The 25,729-nt window shown below is 43.3% G+C and overlaps 1 protein-coding gene across 6 annotated transcripts in view; it reads right to left on the bottom strand.

Annotated features, from left to right (window-relative positions):
• PRKG2 (protein kinase cGMP-dependent 2) overlaps positions 1-25,729 on the bottom strand; it is a 203,659-nt gene that overhangs the window by 16,164 nt on the left and 161,766 nt on the right. For 5 of the 6 annotated variants that reach the window (XM_068233649.1, XM_068233648.1, XM_068233650.1 and 2 more), the window contains 4 exons: positions 20,075-20,211; positions 18,381-18,470; positions 16,715-16,856; positions 15,860-16,023 (listed from right to left, as the gene is read on the bottom strand). In XM_068233649.1, coding sequence (XP_068089750.1) covers positions 15,860-16,023; positions 16,715-16,856; positions 18,381-18,470; positions 20,075-20,211 — 533 coding nt within the window. The remainder of the gene's footprint in view (positions 1-15,859; positions 16,024-16,714; positions 16,857-18,380; positions 18,471-20,074; positions 20,212-25,729) is intronic. The other variant, XR_011020470.1, reaches the window with a different exon arrangement.

Genomic DNA, 25,729 nt, shown 5'->3' with positions numbered 1-25,729 from the left:
CCACATCCTAAAAACATACAGTACAGATAAGTTAATTGGCTTCCCCCTAGAATTGGCTCTAGACTACACTGAACATATGACTATGGTAGGGATAAGTGTTTGCCCCTCTGAGGGATGGTACGTGACTGTATGTGAAAACACCATGAAAGATGTCTGCACTATATAAATACTTAATAATAATAATAGCATAACACAAAAATAAAAAAACAACAACAATCAACTATTACATAAATCCAAAATGCTTCCTTTTGAAAAGCTAGGTGTGGATAATAAATATATTAGTATATCATTATATATAGTAAAGTATGTAGTATATCATTCAGTATTTATTGGAATGTAGACTAATTCAGTCAATGCTTTCCACCCCTTACAGTTCATTCCACTTTCTACTGTACTCTTAGCATTTCAAAACGCAAAATATTTTTGTTTGATTTGTATGTTATGTAGGTACACTGTTGAAATACAGAGCGAGAATGTATATTCAATCCATAATTTTACTGATATATGTGTAATAAAAGCAAATGTGTTATCTGTTGTTTCAGGCTACAGCATATACAGTATGTGTACTTAGTTTCTTTTTAAATAAATACGTTTTCCAGCATTAATGGCAGGCAGCTGTGAAGTCACAACAGAACATAAAAGTGAATGTCACTCTGTTAACAAGTTATTGGAGAGCGTATTAAACTTTATGGAATGTCACGTTTATTAGCTCTGTTAATTTTACTAAGGAAAACAACTTTAATTTGATACACTAGTGACACCCACAGGCTAAAATTGATAATAATAGTGTTAGTAATGGAATACCTGTGCTTTTTCGTATTAAATGACCATTTTGGGCTTAAAGTACACCTGAACTGAGAGGGATATGTAGGTTGCCATATTTATTTCCATTTAAACAATACTGGTTGCCTGGCTTTCCAGTTGATCATCTGCCTACAATACTTTTAGCCAATAGACCCTGGACAAGCATGCAGATCAGATGTTTGTGAATGAAGCATGCAGGATTAGCTGCATACTTGTTTTAACCACTTGAAGACTGCAGTGCTAAACCCCCCTAAAGACCAGGCCATTTTTTACAATTCAGACCACTGCAGTTATAACTGTTTATTGCTCGGTTATACAACTTACCACCCAAACAAATTTTACCTCCTTTTCTTGTCACTAATACAGCTTTCTTTTGGTGCTATTTAATTGCTGCTGCGATTTGTACTTTTTATTATATTCATCAAAAAAGACATGAATTTTGTCAAAAAAATGATTTTTTTAACTTTCTGTGCTGACATTTTTCAAATAAAGTAAAATTTCTGTATACATGCAGCACGAAAAATGTGGACAAACATGTTTTTGATTAAAAAAAACCCATTCAGCCTATATTTATTGGTTTGGGTAAAAGTTATAGCGTTTACAAACTATGGTGCAAAAAGTGAATTTTCCCATTTTCCAGCATCTCTGATTTTTCTGACCCCCTGTCATGTTTCATGAGGGGCTAGAATTCCAGGATAGTATAAATACCCCCCAAATGACCCCATTTTGGAAAGAAGACATCCCAAAGTATTCACTAAGAGGCATGGTGAGTTCATAGAAGATTTTATTTTTTGTCACAAGTTAGCGGAAAATGACACTTTGTGACAAAAAAAATAATAATAAAAAGTTTCCATTTCTGCTAACTTGTGACAAAAAAAAATGAAACCTGCCACAGACTCACCATGCCCCTCTCTGAATACTTTGGGATGTCTACTTTCCAAAATGGGGTCATTTGTGGGGTGTGTTTACTGTCCTGGCATTTTGGGGGTGCTAAATTGTAAGCACCCCTGTAAAGCCTAAAGGTGCTCATAGGACTTTGGGCCCCTTAGCGCACCTAGGCTGCAAAAAAGTGTCACACATGTGGTATCGCCGTACTCAGGAGAAATAGTATAATGTGTTTTGGGGTGTATTTTTACACATACCCATGCTGGGTGGGAGAAATATCTCTGTAAATTAGATTTTTTTTACACACAACTGTCCATTTACAAAGATATTTCTCCCACCCAGCATAGGTATGTGTAAAAATACACCCCAAAACACATTATACTACTTCTCCCAAGTACAGCGATACCACATGTGTGGCACTTTTTTGCACCCTAACTGCGCTAAGGGGCCCAAAGTCCAATGAGTACCTTTAGGATTTCACAGGTCATTTTGAGACATTTGGTTTCAAGACTACTCCTCACGGTTTAGGACCCCTAAAATGCCAGGGCAGTATAGGAACACCACAAATGACCCCATTATAGAAAGAAGACACCCCAAGGTATTCCGTTAGGAGTATGGTGAGTTCATAGAAGATTTTACTTTTTGTCACAAGTTAGCGGAAAATGACACTTTGTGAAAAAAACAATAAAAATCAATTTCCGCTAACTTGTGACAAAAAAATAAAAGCTTCTATGAACTCACCATACTCCTAACGGAATACCTTGGGGTGTCTTCTTTCTACAATGGGGTCATTTGTGGTGTTCCTATACTGCCCTGGCATTTTAGGCGCCCTAAACCGTGAGGAGTAGTCTTGAAACCAAATGTCTCAAAATGACCTGTGAAATCCTAAAGGTACTCATTGGACTTTGGGCCCCTTAGCGCAGTTAGGGTGCAAAAAAGTGCCACACATGTGGTATCGCTGTACTCGGGAGAAGTAGTATAATGTGTTTTGGGGTGTATTTTTACACATACCTATGCTGGGTGGGAGAAATATCTCTGTAAATGACAATATTTTGATTTTTTTACACACAATTGTCCATTTACAGAGATATTTCTCCCACCCAGCATGGGTATATGTAAAAATACACCGCAAAACACATTATACTACTTCTCCTGAGTATGGCGATACCACATGTGTGGCACTTTTTTGCACCCTAACTGCGCTAAGGGGCCCAAAGTCCAATGAGTACCTTTAGGATTTCACAGGTCATTTTGAGACATTTGGTTTCAAGACTACTCCTCACGGTTTAGGGCCCCTAAAATGCCAGGACAGTATAGGAATCCCACAAATGACCACATTTTAGAAAGAAGACACCCCAAGGTATTCAGTTAGGAGTATGGTGAGTTCATAGAAGATTTTATTTTTTGTCACTAGTTAGAGGAAAATGACACTTTGTGAAAAAAACAATAAAAATCAATTTCCGCTAACTTGTGACAAAAAAATAAAATCTTCTATGAACTCACCATACTCCTAACTGAATACCTTGGGGTGTCTTCTGCCTAAAATGAGGTAATTTGTGGGGTTCCTATACTGTCCTGGCATTTTAGGGGCCCTAAACCGTGAGGAGTAGTCTTGAAACCAAATTTCTCAAAATGACCTGTGAAATCCTAAAGGTACTCATTGGACTTTGGGCCCCTTAGCGCAGTTAGGGTGCAAAAAAGTGCCACACATGTGGTATCCCCATACTCAGGAGAAGTAGTATAATGTGTTTTGCGGTGTATTTTTACACATACCCATGCTGGGTGGGAGAAATATCTCTGTAAATGGACAATTGTGTGTAAAAAAATGGAAAAAGTTGTCATTTACAGAGATATTTCTCCCACCCAGCATGGGTATGTGTGAAAAGACACCCCAAAACACATTATACTACTTCTCCTGAGTACGGGGATACCACATGTGTGACACCTTCTTGCAGCCTAGCTGTGCAAAGGGGCCCACAGTCTAATGAGTACCTTTAGGATTTCACAGGTCAATTTTACTCATTTGTTTTCCAGACTACACCTCACGGTTTTGGGCCCCTAAAATGCCAGAGAAGTATAGGAACCCCACAAGTGATCCCATTTTGGAAAGAAGACACCCCAAGGTATTCCATGAGGGGTATGATGAGTTCATAGAATATTTTATTTTTTGACACAAGTTAGTGGAAATGGATTTTTTAGGTTTTTTTCTCACAAAGTGTCATTTTCCACTAACGTGTGACAAAAAATAAAATCTTCTATGAACTCACCATACCCCTCATGGAATACCTTGGGGTGTCTTCTTTCCAAAATGGGGTCACTTGTGGGGTTCCTATACTGCCTTGGCATTTTAGGGGCCCTAAACTGTGAGGAGTAGTCTGGAAACCAAATAATTAAAATTGACCTGTGAAATTCTAAAGGTACTCATTGGACTTTGGGCCCCTTTGCACAGCTAGGCTGCAAAAAAGTGTCACACGTGTGGTATCGCTGTACTCAGGAATAGTAGTATAATGTGTTTTGGGGTGTATTTCACACATAACCAATCCTGTGTGTGAGAAATATCTCTGTAAATGACAATTTTTTCCATTTTTTTACACTAAATTGTCATTTACAGAGATATTTCTCCCACCCAGCATGGGTATGTGTGGAAAGACACCCCAAAACACATTATACTACTACTCATGAGACTGGCAATACCACATATGTGACACTTTTTTTGCAGGCTAGCTGCGCAAACTTGCCCAAAGTCCAATGAGCACCTTTAGGCTTTACAAGGGTGCTCACAATTTAGGCCCCCACCAAACAATTCCAGGACAGTAAAACACCCCAGAAATGACCCCATTTTGGAAAGAAGAGACCCCAAGGTATTCCACGAGGGGCATACTGAGTTCATATAAAATTTTATTTTTTGTCATAAGTTAGCGGAAAATGACACTTTGTGGGAAAAAAAATAAAAAAATCAATTTCTGCTAACTTATGACAAAAATAAAATCTTCTATGAACTCACCATGCCCCTCAGCAAATACCTTGGGGTGTCTTCTTTCTAAAATGGGGTCACTTGTGGGGGTCTGTCCTGGCATTTTAGCGTCTCCACAATCATTACATGTATGGCCAGTATTAGGAGTTTCTGCTATACTCCTTATATTGGGCATACGGGTGATGCATTTTTTTCTCCATAAAAGGAAAAATGAACGGCAAAGATTCTCACATTCGCATTGATCAATGTGGATGAAAAAATATCTGCCGAAATATGTGAAAAAAGAGGGGGGCATGGCGTTTGCCAGGACATAGGAGCACCGCCCACAAAATTTTCCAAACCCACTTTGCTCCTATGCCCTGGCAAACCAGATTAATCCATTCACATCGATCGATGTGGATGAAAAAAACCTTTGCCAGTTTTGATACAAAGTGCTTGCCAAAGCATAGGAGCTCCAACACCACCCCTCAGCTCATATGCCTTGACAAACGTATCTTACTGCGGAGGAGAAATCTCGTCCTGCAGCGCTGCATGCACCGACTTGTGTGTAATCTGACAGACGCGCAATGCTTCTGTCAGGATGCACCATCAGTGCTGCAGCTGGTTGGTCGATCAGTCGTTTGCTCGGTCCACCTGGAAGGGTAAAGGATGGAAAAAGAGAGAGAAAAAACATACAAAAAAAACAACAAGCAAGCAGCAATGCAAGAAATTCATTAACATTAACATTCGTAAACTTTATTAAACCTTTTTAACCAAACAATAACATTTGGAACTTTTGCTTACCTGTTTTTTTTTTTTGTTTGTTTTTAACTTACCTTCCGAGGACAAACTTCTCCTTCCCCATGGGACAGTGTGCAAAGCGCAAATCGCACAGATGTAGCAAAGTACACTATGCACTTTGTCCCAAGTGAAAGGAGAGGTTTCTGGCAGCCCTGTGTATTTGGGTCTCTCAAAAGCAGATGTCTGGTTTCACACACAGGAGTCGCGCAGTAGCGTAGGTATGCACTAGCTTTAAGTCAACCACTTCCGGCGTAAGGGGGGACCGCAAAGTGGGACTTTCGCTAGGCAATTTGCTGCAACCATCACTCCAATGTATTTGGGTCTCTCAAAAGCAGATGTCTGGTTTCACACACAGGAGCCGCGCAGTAGCGTAGGTATGCACTAGCTTTAAGTCAACCACTTCCGGCGTAAGGGGGGACCGCAAAGTGGGACTTTCGCTAGGCAATATGCTGCAACACATCGCTCCAGTGTGAAAGAGCCTTGAGAGACTACTACTGTGTCTCACGTTCCCTACTCCAATAGCGAATGTGTTCGTGGAACTTTTCAAAACACTCCCCTATGCATAGGGCAGGCTGGTCAGGACAGTAGGGACAATAAAAAGTGGTGTCACGCCTCATTCCATCCCTCTTACAGACACGACAATGTTTTCTTGGGGTGCGTTGACCTGGGGTACTCGGAAAGACATAAGCATAGTGTCTTTCATGTAGCCGGCTAACTACATTAGGGGGATTGGCCACGGCCCCTCCTGGATACAGGAGTTCCGAAATGATCTCTTCCTGAAATTTAAGGAAGGATCCTGTTCTCCCAGCCTTACTGTAGAGAACAAAGCTGTTGTACATTGCCAATTGAATCAAGTAAATAGCCACTTTCTTATACCAGCGGCTGGTCCTTCGGGAAACTAAATAGGGAGCCAACATCTGGTCATTGAAGTCCACCCCTCCCATGTTTAAATTATAGTCGTGGACGGCGAGGGGTTTCTCAACAACCTCAGTTGCTCGCTGAATTTGGACTGTCGTGTCTCCGTGAATGGTCGACAGAAGGTAAACGTCCCTCTTGTCCTTCCATTTCACTGCAAGAAGGTCGTCATTACACAAGGCAGCCCTCTCCCCCCGTGCAAGTCGGGTAGCAGTGAGATATTGGGGGAAGCCCCGGCGACTAGGCTGCACGGTGCCACAGCAGGGAATTCCGAGTATCTTCAAATGCTGATAGAGGGCCACACTTGTGTAGTAGTTGTCCACGTAGAGATGGTACCCCTTGTGGAATAAGGGTGACACCAAGTCCCACACAATCTTGCCACTGCACCCCAGGTAGTCAGGGCATCCGACCGGCTCCAATTTTGTGTCTTTGCCCTCATAGACCCTAAAGCGATATGTATAGCCTGTGGCCCTTTCACAGAGCTTATACAGCTTGACCCCATACCGGGCGCGCTTGGTTGGGATGTACTGCTTAATGCCAAGGCGCCCGGTAAAATGTACGAGGGACTCGTCTATACAGATGTTCTGTTCAGGGGTGTAAGCATCTGCAAATTTGGATGACAGGTGGTCTATGAGGGGCCGAAATTTGTGGAGCCGGTCATAGTCAGCGTGGCCTCTTTCATGACAGGTTGTATCATCAATAAAGTGCAGGAAGCGCAGGATGTCCTCAAAACGTGACCTGGACATGGCAGCAGAGTACATGGGCATGTGATGTATTGGGTGCGTAGACCAATAGGACCGCAATACATTTTTTTTAGTTAGACCCATGTTAAGGAGAAGGCCCAAAAATATTTTAAATTCGAAAACTGTGACCTGTTTCCACCGAAAAGGCTGGGCATGGGAGCTGTTCGGATTGGCGGTGATAAATTGTGTGGCCTTACGGTTGGTCTCTGCCACGACTAAGTCGTAGAGATCCTCGGTGAAGATCAGATGAAAAGCGTCTAGGGCCGATCCTAGATGATCTGTCTCCACCTGGACTCCAGACTGGGCGGTGAAAGGGGGCACTACGGGTGCGGCGGAATTAGGGAACTTCCAATGAGGGTTTGCCAGCACCTCTGGGAGCCTAGGGGTACTACGGGCCCGTGTTTCTGGTGGCTGCGACTGGGGTCTTACTGCACGTACCACCGAACCAGTTTCAACTGCCATGCTGGTGCTCGCCACTTCACCAGGGTCTACGGAAGTACTGGCTTCAAGTCCAGGATGTGCTGCGCTGTTGGTGCATGCCTCACCATCAAAATCTGGATCAGCGCTAGCACCACTCTGCTGGCCTTGAGGTTGATCCTGCGCAACCTGTGGTCCACTGACATGGGGTCGGGAACGCCTGGCGCTAGCAGGGACCACAACCTCGTCATCAGAACTATCGGTCAGAGAGTCACTGTCCTCTACAGGTTCATATTCTGAGCCGGATTCATCGGATGAGAAGTCCCAATCACTCTCACCCGACTCGGCCATAATACTGTAGGCCTCTTGCAGGGAATACATCTTTTTTGCCATTTTGGGCTGCTAAATTTAGGGGGTATTCCTCTGAGACCACCCAGGAAAAAATGCACCTGTCTAGCAAATGGGAGTATTTGTTAAGTAAAGAGCTGCGATCGCTCAGTTTTGATTTTAAAAAAAAAAATCAAAACTGATCTTTATAGCGTCGCAGCTATTGTGTTTTTTTGCAGTGATCAGAAAACAAAAATTTCTTTCACTTGGTGGGGAGGGCTGAACGCAAGTGCGGCAGAACGATCAGACCTGATCGGGCAAACACTGCGTTTTTAGTGGAGCCTACTCTAAGGTGACCCTAACGTACTTATATAGATCGGACTGTGATCAGTACTGATCACTTACAGATACTATATAGTACCAATGCAGATTAGCGACAGTGATGACGCTAATCAGCGACTTATAGTGATTGCGGTGTAGTGGGCTGGGCGCTAACTACCTAACAAAAGGGGCCTAGCTAACTCACTGGCCAAAAAAACAGTGCACAGGCAATAGATGTCACTCAGACCTCGATCAGAGCTGTGACAGGCGACCAGATATCAATCACAATGCCGCTGTCAGATTACAACAAATGTAAACAGCAATTGGAATCACAGGGAAATCACAGATGATCAAAAACCAATCACTAATCAATCAATCAGATGTCAAAAATCAGTACACAGACAATAGATGTCACTCAGATCTCACTCAGACCTCGATCAGAGCTGTGACAGGCGACCAGATATCAATCACAGTGCCACTGTCAGATGCCAACCAATGTAAACGGCAATTGAAATCTCAGGCAATCAGATGATCAAATACCAATCACTAATCAATCAATCAATCGTCAAAAATCAGTGCACAGACAATAGATGTCACTCAGACCTCGATCAGAGCTGTGACAGGCGACCAGATATCAATCACAGCGCCGCTGTCAGATGCCAACCAATGTAAACAACAATTGAAATCTCAGGCAATCACAGATGATCAAATACCAATCACTAATCAATCAATCAATCAGATGTCAAATCAGTGCACAGACAATAGATCTCACTCAGACCTCGATCAGAGCTGTGACAGGCGACCAGATATCAATCACAGTGCCGCTGTCAGATGCCAACCAATGTATACAGCAATTGAAAACACAGGGCAATCACAGATGATCAATAATCACAACGCAATCAATCAATCAATCAGAAGTCAAAAAACTGTGCACAGGCAACGATGTCACTCACATGCCACTCACATGTCACACAGACCTCGATCAGAGCTGTGACAGGCGACCAGATGACACTCAGACCTCAGTCAGACGCCTTGGCAGGGCCAGTGAGGGGGGTAGTGGGGGTGATCAGCGGCGATCGGGTGGGGGATCGAGCAGGGAAACGTGCGGGTCTAATTGAGCAGGGCTGCCGTCCTCTCTCCTGGTGGTCCGGGCGCGCTGTGACCAGGAGAGGAGGAGGCAGCCAGTATAATACACGTTGTTTACATAACAACGTGTATTATACGCAAAGGATTGGGCTGTTTGAATGATCGCAGCCCGCCGGCGCTGCTAATTGGCCGGCGGGCTGAAGACACAGGGGGGCCGCAAGTCATGCCGGGCGATGTGCGCGCGCATGCGCGCGCGATCGCCCGCATTTCTGTTAAACAGGACCTTCCGCCAATCGGCGTTAGGCGGTCCTGGGGCTGCCGCCGTGGCCACGCCTACTGGCGTGACGCGGTCGGCAGCTGGTTAAATGTGTCACCCAGATACTACTGCAGTCAAAGATCAGCAGGAATACCAGGCAAATGGTATTTTTTAAAAGGAAACAAATATGCCTGCCTCCTAATCCCTCTCAGTTCAGGTGTCCTTTAAAGTGGAACGCCAGTGAAAATAACGTAATGAAGTCCTTAATTTTTACAATAATTATGTATAAACGATTTAGTCACTGTTTGCCCATTGTAAAATCTTTCCTCTCCCTAATTTACATCCTGGCATTTACAATATGGTGACATTTTTACTGCTGGCTGGTGATGTCAGTGGAAGGAGATGCTGCTTGCTTTTTTGGCAGTTGGAAACAACTACTATTTCTAACAATCACAGTGTGATGTCAGCACCATGGTACTGACAGCAAACTGTGGGAGGGCTTTCACCACAATATCAGCCATACAGACCCCCCTGATGATCTATCGAGAAAAGGAAAAGATTTCTAATGGGAAAGGGGGTATCAGCTACTGATTGGGATGAAGTTCAATCCTTGGTCACAGTTTCTCTTTAAGACTGCTTTCAAACTGGCAGGTTACATTGCCGTTTTGCCGCAGGGTAATGCTACAAAAATGATAGTATATGGGGCATTTCATATCTGCGTGGTGCAATGTGATGCGCTGGAAGCCTCCAATTTCACTTGCGGACGATGCAGGAGCAGCAGCACGTTCTTGCGCAATGACGTGTGGCGAACCGAAAGTCATGTAAGTCTATGGCGACGCAGAATTTTTTTAAATTGTTTGGCGTTTGCGTTGCGGCACGCATGCGCAGAAGCATATGTTTTTCAAAACACTTCCGCATAATTTTTATTTCGGCCACAGGAAGTGAGCGCTAGAGAGCCTCACTTCCTGCTTGGCCTGCAGCCAGAATGGAGATTACCATTACCACACTGCCACAGAAATCTCCTAAGGCTTTTTTTGGCGTTGCGGTGCAATCAGCCGATCATACTGCACTAAAACCGCAGGTTAGAAGTGTGAAACCAGCCTAAAGGTAAAATCCATTGGGCTTGATTCACAAAAGAATGCTAACTGTTAGGACGGGCGTTTTCACGTGAATTTTTGCGTTTGTGCGCGATCGCAAATTTTCACGCGCAATTAAACGCTTCCGCGCGCAAACGTGGATTTTCGCGCAAAAACATTTCACGTGAAAATGCGCGGTTGCGCACGAAAACGTTTAAGTGCGTGCAAAATTTCGTGATCGCGCACAAACGCGAAAACGCCCGTGCTAACAGTTAGCACTCTTTTGTGAATCAAGCCCATTGTGTATTAAACATGTATATTGCATATTGTTGCTACAAATGCCATTTTCTAATGTAAAATTGTCACATTTTGGTTTACAGATGCTTTTCTAATGCTGGCCACAAATGTATAGATTTTACTGTAACATAGGTATGATTTTCTAATGCGGGCAACACATTCATAGATTGAAATGCAATATTGGTATGATTTTGTAATGCTGGCCACACATTTATAAATGTAACATTCATCTTAAAAAACTGCAAATTAATCTAAAACAACTGTTTGCATATTTTAACATAATCTATTCAATTTAATTTAAATTTACAAGAAGATTTTGTACAGTTGCAATTGTTTTATTTGATTTCACAATTGAAACATGTGTGGCTAGCAGAAAATCAGGCCGGCCCGCTCATGAGGCGGGGTGAAACTTTTGCCTCAGGCAGCAAATTTCCAGGGGCGGCATCCGCCCGTCCGTGCGGGGAGCCGGCCGCCGAGCTGGAGGGGTAGCTGGCAGGACGGGGGTATTGGGCCTAGCGGCGGGGAGGGGGTCGTACCCCCCCCCCTCCCTCGCCTGGGTCCCCCGTCCTCCGCTCCCCTCCAGCCTTACATAGAAGCAGCCGCTATTTGTAAGAGGCACGGGCGGGGAGGACTCACCTCTTCCTCGATCCAGCGTGCGCTCCACTGATGTCACTTCCTGCAACGCTGCAGGAAGTGATGTCAGTGGAGCGCACGCTGGGAAGAGGTGAGTCCTCCCCGCCCGTGCGTCTTACAAATAGCGGCTGCTTTTTCTATGTAAGGCTGGAGGGGAGCGCAGTTCGGGGGACCCAGGCGAGGGAGGGGGGGTACGACCCCCTCCCCGCTGCTAGGCCCAATACCCCCATCCTGCCAGCTACCCCTCCAGCTTGGCGGCCCCCCAGAGCGCCCCCCATCGGGTGGCGGCGTAAAAAAATTTTTTGCCTCAGGCGGCAAAAAGTCTAGGGCCGGCCCTGCATAAAATTAACACAAAACTAAAACTTTGCTTCCTTGCAGCAATAGCAATGTGAGCAAAAACTTCTACAAATTCCTTATTTATCCCAAATTAGTAGGCAGAAGTTGTGATTACTGAAATAGTAATCATTGGACTGTAGTTACATGTATCAAAGTTGTAAGTACACTGTAGTAGACTGAATATCATGACAATAAACAAAAAAATGAGTGAGGGTTTTAAAGTCCATAGGTAATAATCTGATGGTATAAAACATAACTTTTCATTACAATCTTGATTCAATATGATACGATATAGTACAAATTAAAAATCCATATGCCATATATTAATATCATCAGTGGCTTTAAAACCCTCACCCAATTTTTCTGTAGTTACATGTACATCCTTGCAGTTAAATGTGTGTAATAAACCCAGATAGTTTATGAAAAAATATGAAAATTCTGAATATTCGTCGCATCACTCAGACCCAGAACGATCCACACTGCAGGAAATTCTCATCCAACAATGTTATCTGAAATGCCACCTCAGAAGTTGTAGTTGGTGGAAAAGATGGGCCAAAAATAAAACATAATTATAAACTGTTTAAGTGTACAACTGAGTTCCCTCGTAGACCTCAAATAAGGACTATGAGTTAAAACACTTGAGTTCATTGGACAGTGTAAAAGATGACACATTTTGTGGGCGGTCCCATGCATCCTCAGGTGAAAAATACTGTATATACATTGGCCTCAATTCACTAAGCCTTATCAAACACTTTATCAAAAGTTTGATAATTTACCTCATGAGTAAAATCTCATTTTGAATTCACTAAGGTGTTATAGATGTATTGAACATGTTATTGATAAAACATTTGATAAATCTATAACACCTTAGTGAATTCAAAATTAGATTTTACTCATGAGGTAAATTATCAAACGTTTGATAAAGCTTAGTGAATTGAGGCCAATGTCTGGAGGCAGACACTGTGGCTCCTATGCCATTAACGTACATTTTCTCCTGAGTTTTCTCCTAGGTATAATGTTCACACCTTTTCAATATAATGCCTTTTAAGCCAATAGCAAGCAAGAAAATACTCAAAGTAATTTAGCTTTTTTCACCTACTTTTTATACTATTTCCATTCCAAAGTGCTGAAAAGAGAAGATGAAAATATTTCCTAGGAGAAAACTCAGGAGAAAAATTTCTCCTGTATATTTTAACCTGAAAATGCAGGGAAGGCCCACACAACGTTTCGTCTTTTAACGTGTCCAGTACACTCAATTGTTTAAACCCATGGTCTATAGTCAATTGTTTTAACCCATAACCCATTAAACTCTGCATTCTCTTCTACTGCCACAACCCCCTACTGATATTTTCTCATTCCAGGGCCGGGCTGAGGCAGAGGCAAGAGCAGCGCCAGCCTCAGAGTGCAGTGTAGGAGGGGGCGCACAACTCACTCTGCTAACATTCCCCTATTGTGTTTGAAGAAGAAATAAATACATGGCAGTGACTGCAAGCCAGATAATTAGAGATTAAGGTGTTTAGGGGGTTGGGGGCCCTGGGGCACATCTTAGTGTAATAGCAATCAGTGTGTGATGGCTGGGGTGGGAGGGATGAAGGGGCGCAGTTTAGTGTCTCAGCCTTGGGTGCTGGAGGACCTTGTCCCAGCTCTGTCTTCTTCTGTAAGCAGAAAAGGTTGTCACTGTGGGGATACCACGGTCACCTATATGACAAGGAGAGACCAGGAGCCAAATGGTGCAGTATTGTGGGGTATTAGATGTTAGATTGTAGTACAAGAGTATTTATACTCACAAAGGTGAGTTGCAGTCCCTGCAACCACTGTATATTGCCAACGGGGAAATAAACGTCCCCACTCGGTATTCCAGGTCCTACTGGAACTGGATGGCCGCACTCCTGGTTGGTCCTTCTTGGTTGTAGAAAACACGACACCCGGAAGGTGAACACCTCCAAAGGAGATGTAATGTATAGTTCTGGGTGTGGAGGCTCCCAAAAATAGGTCCTTTTAATCGTGCTGAATAAATTTTCCCCCGACCCCCCCTACAGTATCCCTTTAACCATTATAACATCCAGGCAAAAGATAAATTTGTTGTTGTAGCCAAAGGTTTGCTGTTGTTAATATTATGCTATTTGCCAAAACAACTAATGTTTTTAATAGTCTAGCACTGAAAAATATAAAGCAATAAAAGCATTTTTGTGGTACAATGAGAAAGTTTTAGAGGTCCTAACTATTCTGTACAGTATTCAAAACACTGTGGTCCACTTTAAGAAAACCTGTGCCTAGGGTTGCGTGCCGTGGAGAATAATACAAAACTAAATGTCTGCATTTTCTGCAGCTGCTTAATGTGAAGGTGTTTGGCAATTTTTTATTTGAGATTTTTTATTTGAGAAACATGTTAGGGGTAGATATTTCAAGGTAAATTACTCTGCATTTTCATTTAGTAAGTATTATAGGTTATTATTTTAACATTAACTTGGAAGTGCTTTTTAATGCGGCTTCACATTTTTATATGCACACTGTGCTATATTTTCATGATTGTTTAATCACGTTGACTTGAATTTCTAATAGTAAACAAATTTTACATTTCCTTTAGATGATTTGCATCAGTAATAGGAATTTCCTGTGTATGTGGGGAGTCTGGGACACACAGGTTTACAGAGACAAAAACTGGGACTCCTGTCCAAGTGAAAAGCAATGTTAAAGCTCATTCCATCAGGTCTGATGACAGACTGATTTCAGTTAGACTCTAGATCTATATAACAAGTTACAGCGTGGGCCTTATAGTAGTATTTCTGAAAAGGCGTGAACATTGGCACAAAATAGCGGTAATAGAATATCAGTAATTTTACAGATATTCTATTATCCGCTACAGTAGAATATTGGCAGTTTTACCAATATTTATCTGCTGTAGAGGATATCGGTAAATTTAATGATGTTGTACGCGATAGTACAGTAGAATATCATTAATTTTACTGATATTCTACTATGTCTCTCTGTACCCTAACTTTCACTAGGGTAATAACTGCAGTGAGAGGAATGTGAGTGAAGGGGGAAGAGACAGACCGGCACAACAGCTGTTTTGTGTCCTTTGGGACGCTTGCAAAGTCAAAAGACACCGAATCCAGGCTCATCTCCCTGAAGGGATACTTAGAGGGACTCCAAGCACCTCCAATGGGTATGCCTTAAAGACTCTGACCAGTACTGCAAAGTACTTAACGATGCATACCTTTCTGTAGCTTGCGCTCTCCTCTTTCATTTGAATCACCATTCTACACCAAATCGTTTTTGTTCGATTTCAATTTAAAATCACGGCTGCCATCTTGGCTATGTTATAACTTCCGGGTCACCCCCTGTCTTCTCTGTTAGAGAGGTGCATCACTGAATGAAGCAGGAAGAGGAAGTGACATGCATGGCCATTGCAAGAGGCTCCTCCAGAGGGGTCATAGCACGACTTTGTTAAAAGTCATCTGGCTTAAAGGCATGCTGATGAGAGGTGCTTGGAGTCCCTTTAAATAAGATGGGGGTGCTAAAGGTGGTGTGGACAATCAAATAGCATATTTAAATAATCATTTGCACACTCACACAAATACTCTTTAAAACAAAATGATGAAGAACCACTATCTCTACAGATAATTGTCCAGACAAGCAGGTGAGCAAAGGTCCCAGAAAACGCAAAACAGCTGTTGACCCGGACTGGCTCTTCCCCCTACACCCACACTTCACTTACTGCAATTTTTCCCACAGCATGTTGTCCTTACCTGTCATATCATTGTATTATACATTGCCAAAAAAGAAAGCCTGAAGCTTTGGACAAGTGCCCACATTATTTATTTTGTACTGAGTATGATTAACAATATGTAGTCTTCTTAAATGCAAGCAACACAAATCTAGAGAGGGCAAAAATGCATGCTGTACAGATACAGGTTTTACACTGCATGCAAACATGTATAAACAAACACATTAACATTTATTCAATAACAACAAGAACAGTAATAAGAATAATGAAAACACTTGCCATCCGGTAAGTAGTTCATACAATAATATGCCAAGTGACCAAAAATCAACACTGAAGCTATGGCCTTTATTTAAAATCACTTCTGGAGTAACATATTCTGGGGTCCCACAGAAAGTCCATGTCTTTCGGCCAGGAAAGATTTTTTTAGCAAATCCAAAATCAACCTAAGAAATGAAATATGAAATATATATAAAATAAGTGTCCTGAGTTTCCTGTCTTTCCTGTCTTTCACCAGAGTCTTTTGAAATGAATTGGCAAAAGAAAGACTGCAGCTAGCTTAGTGCTGTGGGTAAGATCTCAAAGGGTCGCTGCACAGATGTTCATATTATCATCATAAAGCACCACTTCAACCAATGAATACTGTGTATGTATGTATATATATATATATATATATATATATATATATATATATATATATGTACACACAGAGGATGTACCAGGAACCTAAGATATCTGCATATGTGGATTGGTCACCAGGACTTCTCATTGGTCCATTGTTCTGGACCAATAAGAATCACGGACAATTAATTTGAATGTGTCCCACCGTGAAATTCATTCAATTTCGTCGTCTTTACTATAAATGCATGAATATATCAATGTAAATGGTCAGGAAATATGGTTTTGAAAGGCTTATTAGCATTGCAAGACATTTACATCACAAGATGTGACAATGGAAGGGAACCCTATAAAATCACATGCTAAAAGGGATGTGAACATTTTTAAAAATTGTTCGTCAATATAACAAAGTTACATTTGTTTATGGGTGCACTATATTTGCTTCATATGTACTAAGATATAGTTTAAATAATCTGTCTCTAAATGCATGTAAAAAAAATACACAAAATACAGACATACCAGTTTGACATAGCCTTCTGAATCTAGAAGTAAGTTTTCTGGCTTTAAATCCCTGTACATAACGCCTATCTGATGCAGATACTCAAAGGCCTCAGTTACGCATCCAATGCAGAACTTAGCAGTCGTCTCCTCGAAGCTCCCTCTGGGAAGAGAGGCAACATTTAGTTTCAAGTGTTTTCATTTTTGAATCAGCATTCTGGCATTACACATATGTCATATGACAGGGTTTTCTGGTTTTAAGTGCGCACATGATATTAGGGCTAATGACATTTTTAGTCTGATTCCTTTAACAATTAATTCTGTTAACAAACTAATCTAAATATAAATTAATAGCTCTTTCCTCATTTTAATGATTTTATTTGCTTCAGCGCTGCGTAATATGTTGGTGCTTTATAAATACAATAAATAAATAAATTTGCTTTAGAAAAGTGTCTCATGCTTCCAAAGTGCTTACATTTAATACTTGTAAAAATGACTATGCAATGTTACCCAAGCTAGAATCAAACATTTTTCCCACCTCTTCCTCTCATAAGCTGCTTCCAGAGCCAGGACAAGGTCCTCCAGCACCCAAGACTGAGACACCAAAGTGCGCCCCTCCATCCCTCCCACTCCAGCCATCACACACTGATTGCTATTAGACTTAACCTTAATCTCTAGCTATCTGGCTTGCAGTCATTGCCATGTATCCTCTTTCCTTATTTCTCTCTGCTTCAAACACAATAGGGGAATGATAGCTGAGTGAGTTGTGCTACACTGCGCTCTAAACTCCTACACTGCGCCCTGAGGCTGGAGCCTCTCTCGCCTCTGCCTTGGCCCGCCCCTGGCTGCTCCCATTGGCCACTTGCCAGTTATCACCATCATCCAAGCATATGACGTTAGTTACAGGGTTAGTGGTTCTCAGTTTCCCTGCAGCAGCTTAGTGAGGTAGAGAGTGGTGGACCCATTTTAGAACTCAAGCCTGAGTCTCATTATTTCCACAGCTGGACACAACTTTACTTTTTTTGCCACAAATAAAAAGTGGATAAAAACCTAATTATAAATAATATGAAAACTTCTACACGGTTTCTGTGTTAGTGGTCAGTGGCATAACAATAGCTTCACAACCCTTACGACTCCATGGGGGAGAGATTATGGAGGCCTGATTCTCTTCCCTCTTCTGCACAGTAACCACAGTGGAGCTTTTTAATATTTACCTGCTACAGGGCTGTGTCAGATCTCTTCTTCTACCCAGCAGCCAATCACTCTATGCTTTATACCTCCTGCTATTTATCCATCCGCTAATGTTCATCAAGAGCCGGATATGCAGCATAGAGCGTGTAGCTGCAGGGAAGAGGAGGAGACCTACTGTTGTACCTGAGCAGATAATTATTACACTGATCTAAAGTGCTTACTCTGCAAGTTAGGAAGGGAGGAAGGTGTGTGTGACTGGCCATGAGCAGGAGGAAGGTATAAGGTGGACCCAGGATACAAGCAGTGGGTATAAGGGGGTCCCAGGCACAAGTATGAGGAAACCCCATAACACGTTTTCTTGGGGGCCTTGGGGCTTGTTGTAATACTTCTGTTAGTGATGACAATGGTTTTATAATTATTAATAATAAAAATGCAACATATTATGCAAATAAGTACAGTAAACAATTACTTGTAAGTATTTAAAAAATGTGTTTACCTGTCTCTCAATAGACTCCAAAGTTCTCCCCCAAGACAGGCTTCAAGCAGCATATATACATATTTGGAATCTTTAAAAGTTCTGTATAATCTGAAAACAATAAATTTAGGCAAAATTAGAACATAGCATTTAGAAACAAGCAGAATTTACTACAATTCATCAATCTGGAGATAATCGGCAAGCACACAGGATCCTGTGAATTGTGTCTGGATTTATAAACACGAGTCAAAGTTTTGGTCCTATCACTTCACAACATACTTCCCAGACAACACACTAATAGACCTACTGGTCATATAAATAGGCTAACATAAATCATTATGTGCAAATTGTCTGTGGTATAGACCCAAAAATATTGTAATGGGCTAATGTTATTAGTTACACATACTTGCATCGATCACCGATAAATATTAATGTGTAATGGTTACACATTGTGCACAGACTCTTAAAGAAAATCCAAGCTGTGAAAGAAATAAAAAGTTGCATACTTACGCGCGTCGGCAAAGTGGCAGCTGCAGGACCAGCGACGCAGTTCTGCATCGCCGGCTGCAGGCTAATTAATCAGGAAGCAGCCGCTCGCGCGAGCAGCTGCTTCCTGTCAATTCACGGCGGGGGGCTCCGTGAATAGCATGCGGGCCGCCAATCGCGGCTCGCAGGCTAAATGTAAACACAAGCGGAAATAATCCGCTTTGTTTACATTAGTACAACGCTGCTAACAGTAGCAGCGTTGTACCAGATCAGCGTTTCCCGGCCAATCAGCGGCCGGGGATCGCTGTCACATGACAGGCAGGAGCCTGTTAGAGGCTGCACAGGACAGATACGTTCCTGTGCAGCCTCTGATCTCCGAGGGGAAGGGAGGGAGGAGAGGGAGGGGGGAATGTCGCCGCGGAGGGGGGTTTTGAGGTGCCCCCCCCGCAAACCTCAGGCAGCAGGAGTGATCAGACCCCCCCTACACATCATCCCCCTAGTGGGGAAAAAAGGGGGGCGATCTGGTCGCTCTGCCTGCTACCTGATCTGTGCTGGGGGCTGTAGAGCCTACCCAGCACAGATCACAGAATACAGCGCTGGTCCTTAAGGGGGGGGTAAAGCGTGGGTCCTCAAGTGGTTAAGATACTTATTTTGGTGAACTGCACCTGTTTATATCCTGGTGGTAAACCTAACATGCACTACCTGCGCATGTGAAGTTTAACAAGGTTTAGTGAATATACCATTTGATGAGGTGATAAGCCAGATCGCCACACCTACCAAGTGAATAAATGGGGAGGTCTGTTTTTTAAAGACCCCTTACCTATTCACAAAGCATAAAAAACAGCAACATCCCAACATCCATAAATGAAGCATAGATGTGTGTGCAATTAACAGGTTTTTGTACATACATACATTTTGTACAGATCAATGTTGTATCTTCATTCAAACTGCATTGTATATAAAGATAAAAGGTAATGTTGTGGATAGGATAGAAAATCTATGAAAACTTGACAATTATTATTATTTTTTTTATATTTCTTCCCATGCAATGTCCCTTTTCACATAGCCGTAGTTCTTAGGTTGGCAGTGCAGTGGGACATGTCTTACCAAGCTGCTTTAAGTATGGGGTTCCTCTTAGGAAAACCAGCTGCTATGTTAGCTGTTCTTGTTCTGTAAGTGTACCCAATACTAACATACAAATAGGCAAACTGGGATTAAATAGAACATACTTTACTACAAATGGAGAGCAAGCTTCTTGTAGAATATTCTTTTCCGAGTGGATATGTTCCTGCTGCCTGTTATCCACAATGTGCCTCTTCTTTATACATTTCAAAGCAAATGTTACGTTGTCATTTTTTACTTTTACCTGCAAAGGCAAGAACATCATTTGCTAACCATTATTGCTAATTATTATCTTTACAGTTGACACTCGTCCCACACATTAAAATAAAAAAAAAAAATAATAAATCATATGCATACATAACCACAGCCAAAGAAATGTTTGTTTTTAAAATGATTTTGTTAGGACAGAAATAAGCCTGGCAAAGTATAAACCTTTCCCACTGTATCGTAAACTAAAACAGGTCTGGAGTTCTACTTAACCAGCTGAGCGGTCTGGACGAGCTCAGCTCGTCCAACACCGCCAGCGGCTGCCGCTCAGGCCCTGCTGGGCCGATTTTAATGAAATAAAAAGCAGCACACGCAGCCGGCACTTTGCCAGCCGCGTGTGCTGCCTGATCGCCGCTGCAGCGCGGCGATCCGCCGCGTGCAGCGGCGAAAGAGGGTCCCCCCAGCCGCCCGAGCCCAGCGTAGCCGGAACAAACAGTTCCGGCCAGCGCTAAGGGCTGGATCGGAGGCGGCTGACGTCAGGACGTCGGCTGACGTCCATGACGTCACTCCGCTCGTCGCTATGGCGACGATGTAAGCAAAACAAGGAAGGCCGCTCATTGCGGCCTTCCTTGTTTATTATGGGCGCCGGAGGCGATCGGAAGAACGCCTCCGGAGCGCCCTCTAGTGGGCTTTCATGCAGCCAACTTTCAGTTGGCTGCATGAAATAGTTTTTTTTTTATTTAAAAAAAACCCTCCCGCAGCCACCCTGGCGATTTAATCAGAACGCCAGGGTGGTTAAACATACAGGCTTTCTGGCATCATCAGCTTTATAGAATCTAATCTTCTTACAATTAAAAGGAAACCCGAGATGAGAGACTCCTATATTTATTTCCTTTTAAATAAGGGCTGGTTCAGACGGACGTTTGGAGGCGTCGCGTTCGTTGGCGTCGCGGCGGCAATCCGTTCGGGCTTTCAGCAGCGTTCGCATTGCGTTCGGATGCGGTCGCGTTTTTTCTTCCACTAGGGGGACATTACCCGTCGCGGTTAACCGCCCCTGGAAGCAACATGTAGCTTCCAGGGGCTCCTTGAACGACAGTGAAAATCGGGACCCGAACGCTGCGTTCGTGCAAACGCGCGTAAAAGTTTGGTACAAACTCTCCCATACACTTGAATGGGAGCGTTTAACGCCAAGCCCCGAACGCTGGCAGTAAACGCTCTGCAAGCGTCCGTCTGAACCAGCCCTAATATTAGTTGCCTGGCTATCCTGCTGATCTTTCTGGCATCAGTAGTGTCTGAATCACACACCTGAAACAAGTATGCGGCTAATCTTGACAGATTTTTGTCAGAAACACCAGATCTAAATGCTTGCTCAGGGTCTGCTTGGGATGCAGTCACTGTCAGTTGAAAGGCATAAGGATGGCAAGTTAAATCAAATTCACCCAAACGCTTACATTTGCCTCACATCATTCCTTGGGCTCCATTCACACAGAATGTGTGTACTCACTTGAGGTACTTCTAGATACCAAGAGCTAGATAACATTGTCAAAGTCTCAATTCATAAAAGTTTTTACTTAATGCTGTTTTTTTTCCCCCTAAAACATTGTATTACATACATTGAATACATATCACATACATTGAATATAGTTGCATTTTGATTATATAACTAATTTTGTAACAATAAAGCATAAAAGAACACTATATTTTCATAGAGTAAACTTAATGCTGTTTTTTAAAGAATGATGTAATAGTTTTTGTGCAATATATTAACCTCCTCCAGTGGGTGCTGTTACAATGAGATGGAATACAGGAGACCAGGAAGTAAATACATGCAGTGTATGGATCCTGGCAATGTAAGTACCGTAACAATCTTTGCATACGCCCCCCCCCCCCCCCCCGCCTGGCTACCTATACTGGAGGCAACTAAACCTGGCTACCTATACTGGGGGTACCTATACCAGGCTACCTATTCTGGGAGCACCTATACCTTGCTGGCTATACTGGAGGCACCTATACCTTGCTGGCTATACTGGAGGCACCTATACATGGCTACCTATACTGGGAGCACCTATACCTTGCTGGTTATACTGGAGGCACCTATAACTGGCTACCTATGCTGGGGGCACCCATACCTGGCTATCTATACTGGGGCAGCTATATCTTGCTAGCTATACTGGGGGCACCTATACCTGGCTACCTATACTGGAGGCACCTATACCTGGCTACCTATACTGGGGGCACCTATAACGGGCTACTTATACTGGGGGTACATATACCAGGCTACCTATACTGGGAGCACCTATACCTTGCTGGCTATACTGGAGGCACCTATACCTGGCTACCTATACTGGGGGCACCTACACCAGGCTACCTATACTGGGGGTACCTATACCAGGCTACCTATACTGGGAGCACCTATAGCTTGCTGGCTATACTGGGGGCACCTATACCTGGCTATCTATACTGGAGGCAGCTATATCTTGCTAGCTATACTGGGGCACCTATACCTGGCTACCTATACTGGAGGCACCTATACCAGGCTACCTATACTTAGGGCACCTGTACTTGGCTACCTATACTGGGGACACCTTTACCAGGCTACCTATACTGGGGGCACCTATACCTGGCTACCTATACTGGAGGCACCTATACCAGGCTACCTATACTGGGGGCCCCTATACTTGGCTAGCTATACTGGAGGAACCTATACCTGACTACCTATACTGGGGAACCTATACCTGGCTACCTATATTGGGGACACTTATACCTGGCTTCCTATACCGGGGTCACCTATGCCAGGGTACCTATACTTGGCTAGCTATACTGGAGGTACCTATACCTGGCTAATTATACTGGGGGCACCTACATCAGGCTATCTATACAGGGGCACCTATATCAGGCTATGTACACTGGGGCACCTATATCTGGCTATCTTTACTGGGGTCACCTATGCCTTACTACCTATACTGGGCGCACCTATACCTGGCTACCTATACTGAGAGCACATCTGTCCACCAATCCTAGGGAAGGGGCTTATACTTATGGGACATCTGGCTACCTATACTGGGGGCGGGGGTGGCTACATAGTGCTGTTGATGTTCACTGTCTATGAATTACACACCTGCTAAATTCATGTACATTTGGCCCTGCCCATGACCTTTCATTAGCATTCACACTTTCCAGTGCATGGACACACCCATGTTTTGCCTTGGCACAATCCAGCACCTGCATAGCACCCTGAATAAAAAATATCCTGCCCCTGTATTAAAGAGTCATGTGGTATCTAACTCAAGTGCATGGGAAATAACAGTATGATATCGTTTGAATTTGCTGTTATACTTGTGCACTCAAGAATGCAATAGAGAGTATTGTTAGTGATGTAAAGATGTATTTTTCTTAATCTTTTTGTTTCTTCCTGTTTCATCTTGAAACAGCTGCTCCACTCCATTGGCAGTGCAAATCTGGCCACAGCTGCGCTGCATAGCATTCAAAGTTACTCAAACAGCTGATCCGACTGGCAACAGCAGTTTAATGTAACACTCATGCCGCTGTTGCTCTGCAGCAGTGAGTACCTTTCAGACTCTTGAAATCCCTCCTGTTCTTCAGCTGGCCAGGCCGGGTCCAGAACAGCTGCTTAGACGTCTGTGCCGATCTTTCCCTAACTGTCTAAGAAAAAGACAGAGTAACTTTGAATGCTATGTGGCATTCAAGAAGAATCAGGGGGAAGGTAGTGAATAAGCAGAAAGAGGCTCAGAGCGGACAGCGGTGACAACTCTTTTATCTCTTCAGCAGGAGGTGGTCATTTGATAGCCTGTGTGCAGATCAGACAGAGGTGCATGCAGGCTATCAAATGAGCTCCCTCTGCTGAAAAGATTAAATCAGAGATAAGATATTTGTCACTGCTGTCCACTCTGAGCCTCTTCACTGCCCTCCCTGCTGCTGGAACTGGAATGCAGACGAATCAGCTCCTTTTCAGTCCCAACAGCTGAGCTGTTCTGCTGGACGGCTTAATACGTAAGTAATCAATTTTCATATGAATGTGTGTCCCACAAGGCATGCTCTTGCTCTCTACTTATCCTTCTATATCTTTTTTTCTCTGTATTTACCACACACAAGTTGGTATTTTAAGTCACTTGAACATTGACAGCTCTAACATTTGAATAAATACTCAGTCTATAATTTAATTATTTTGCTTTAACACATGCATTACTGCTTTGTGAATTGAGCATTTAGTCAAATTGAAATAGAATTTAAGTACAACTGTTTTGTTGATCTTGTTTGATCTCTTAGGGTACCTCTAATACCCCTGAGTCACATTCTACTTTTATGGCTGCCTGAGATCTTATGGCCCATACTCACGGGCTACAATTGTCGCCGCAACCACGTGGCATGCGGCGACAGGTCGCCCGTGAGTATGGCGCGCGTGCCCCGAACCGTCGCTCGTCGCTGCTTTCGCCAGGCGATTGGCGCGGTCAATCGCCTGGCGACAGTTGCCGCCGCAACTTCGCCGCAACTGTCACTAGTCTGTGTGTGTATGCGAACTAGCGACAGCAACATAATAGCTGGTGCACTGATTTTCCGGCGGGGGGGAGGTACATCGGTGACAGCTTCTGTCGCATCCCTAGTCCCTCTTCCGCGGTGTGTATGCGGAGGGATCTGGCGACGAGCTGTCGCTGAACTGTCGCGCACACGCTCCCGTGTGCTAGCGACAAGCTACAAAAGTAGCTTGTGAGTATGGGCCATTAGGGTGTCCACCACAGTGAGAAATATGAATAGTAAACAGTTAATAAATGATGATATGGAAAACAGTGGTAATATTAACCACTATAATAATATAATACCAAGAGCAGATGCAGTAGCTAAAGCAATGCCCCACAGGGAGTATGTTTTTCAGTACTGCCGCAAAGGTTGGGTGCCAGGTGGCGTTCTAGTAATAATATCAGTAATTTACGCTACCAATATTTTACTAAGCACTTACACAGCATCCTTTCTAACATGAACCCTTCCCTCCTAGTATCTAAACCTAACCTCCGCACCGATTGCCTAATATAAACTCCTTCCCCCCTCCAAGTGCCAAACACAAACCTCCCCCATGGCACCAAAATTACCGCTATTGTAGCCGATCATCTACAAAATAGACGATATGCTCCTCTGTTCCTTCTCTACCTTGTATCCAATTGGCTTCTTCTGTAGCTGATCGGATACTAGTAACGCATCAGGAACCCATAACACCTCCTAGGTGTCCAATTAACGATTCTTTCTACAGACATCTATAAGATATAAGATGCCTGCTGATCTCCTGATCACCTGCTTTGCCCACAGAGGCCCAGTTATGACTTCAAACTCTACAACTCCTATTTCAGCACTAATAAGTATTATTGGCTCCACTTAGTTGCACCCTTTTCTCCTTTCCAGTTCTCCTCTTATTCCTAAAGGTTTTAGCATTGGCATACATGTTCTGCTGAAAATGCACAAATAGAATGGCCAGCATGTACAATACTGGTGTCCTCATCTACCTGTTAGTAGACTATAGGTGGTCATACATCAGATGACTTGGC

This window comes from Hyperolius riggenbachi, chromosome 1 (genome assembly GCF_040937935.1).
Source record: "Hyperolius riggenbachi isolate aHypRig1 chromosome 1, aHypRig1.pri, whole genome shotgun sequence".
In the NCBI taxonomy this organism is placed as follows: Eukaryota; Metazoa; Chordata; class Amphibia; order Anura; family Hyperoliidae; genus Hyperolius; species Hyperolius riggenbachi.
Note: the sequence above shows the minus strand (reverse complement) of the source record. Positions and strands in the feature narration are given on the sequence as shown.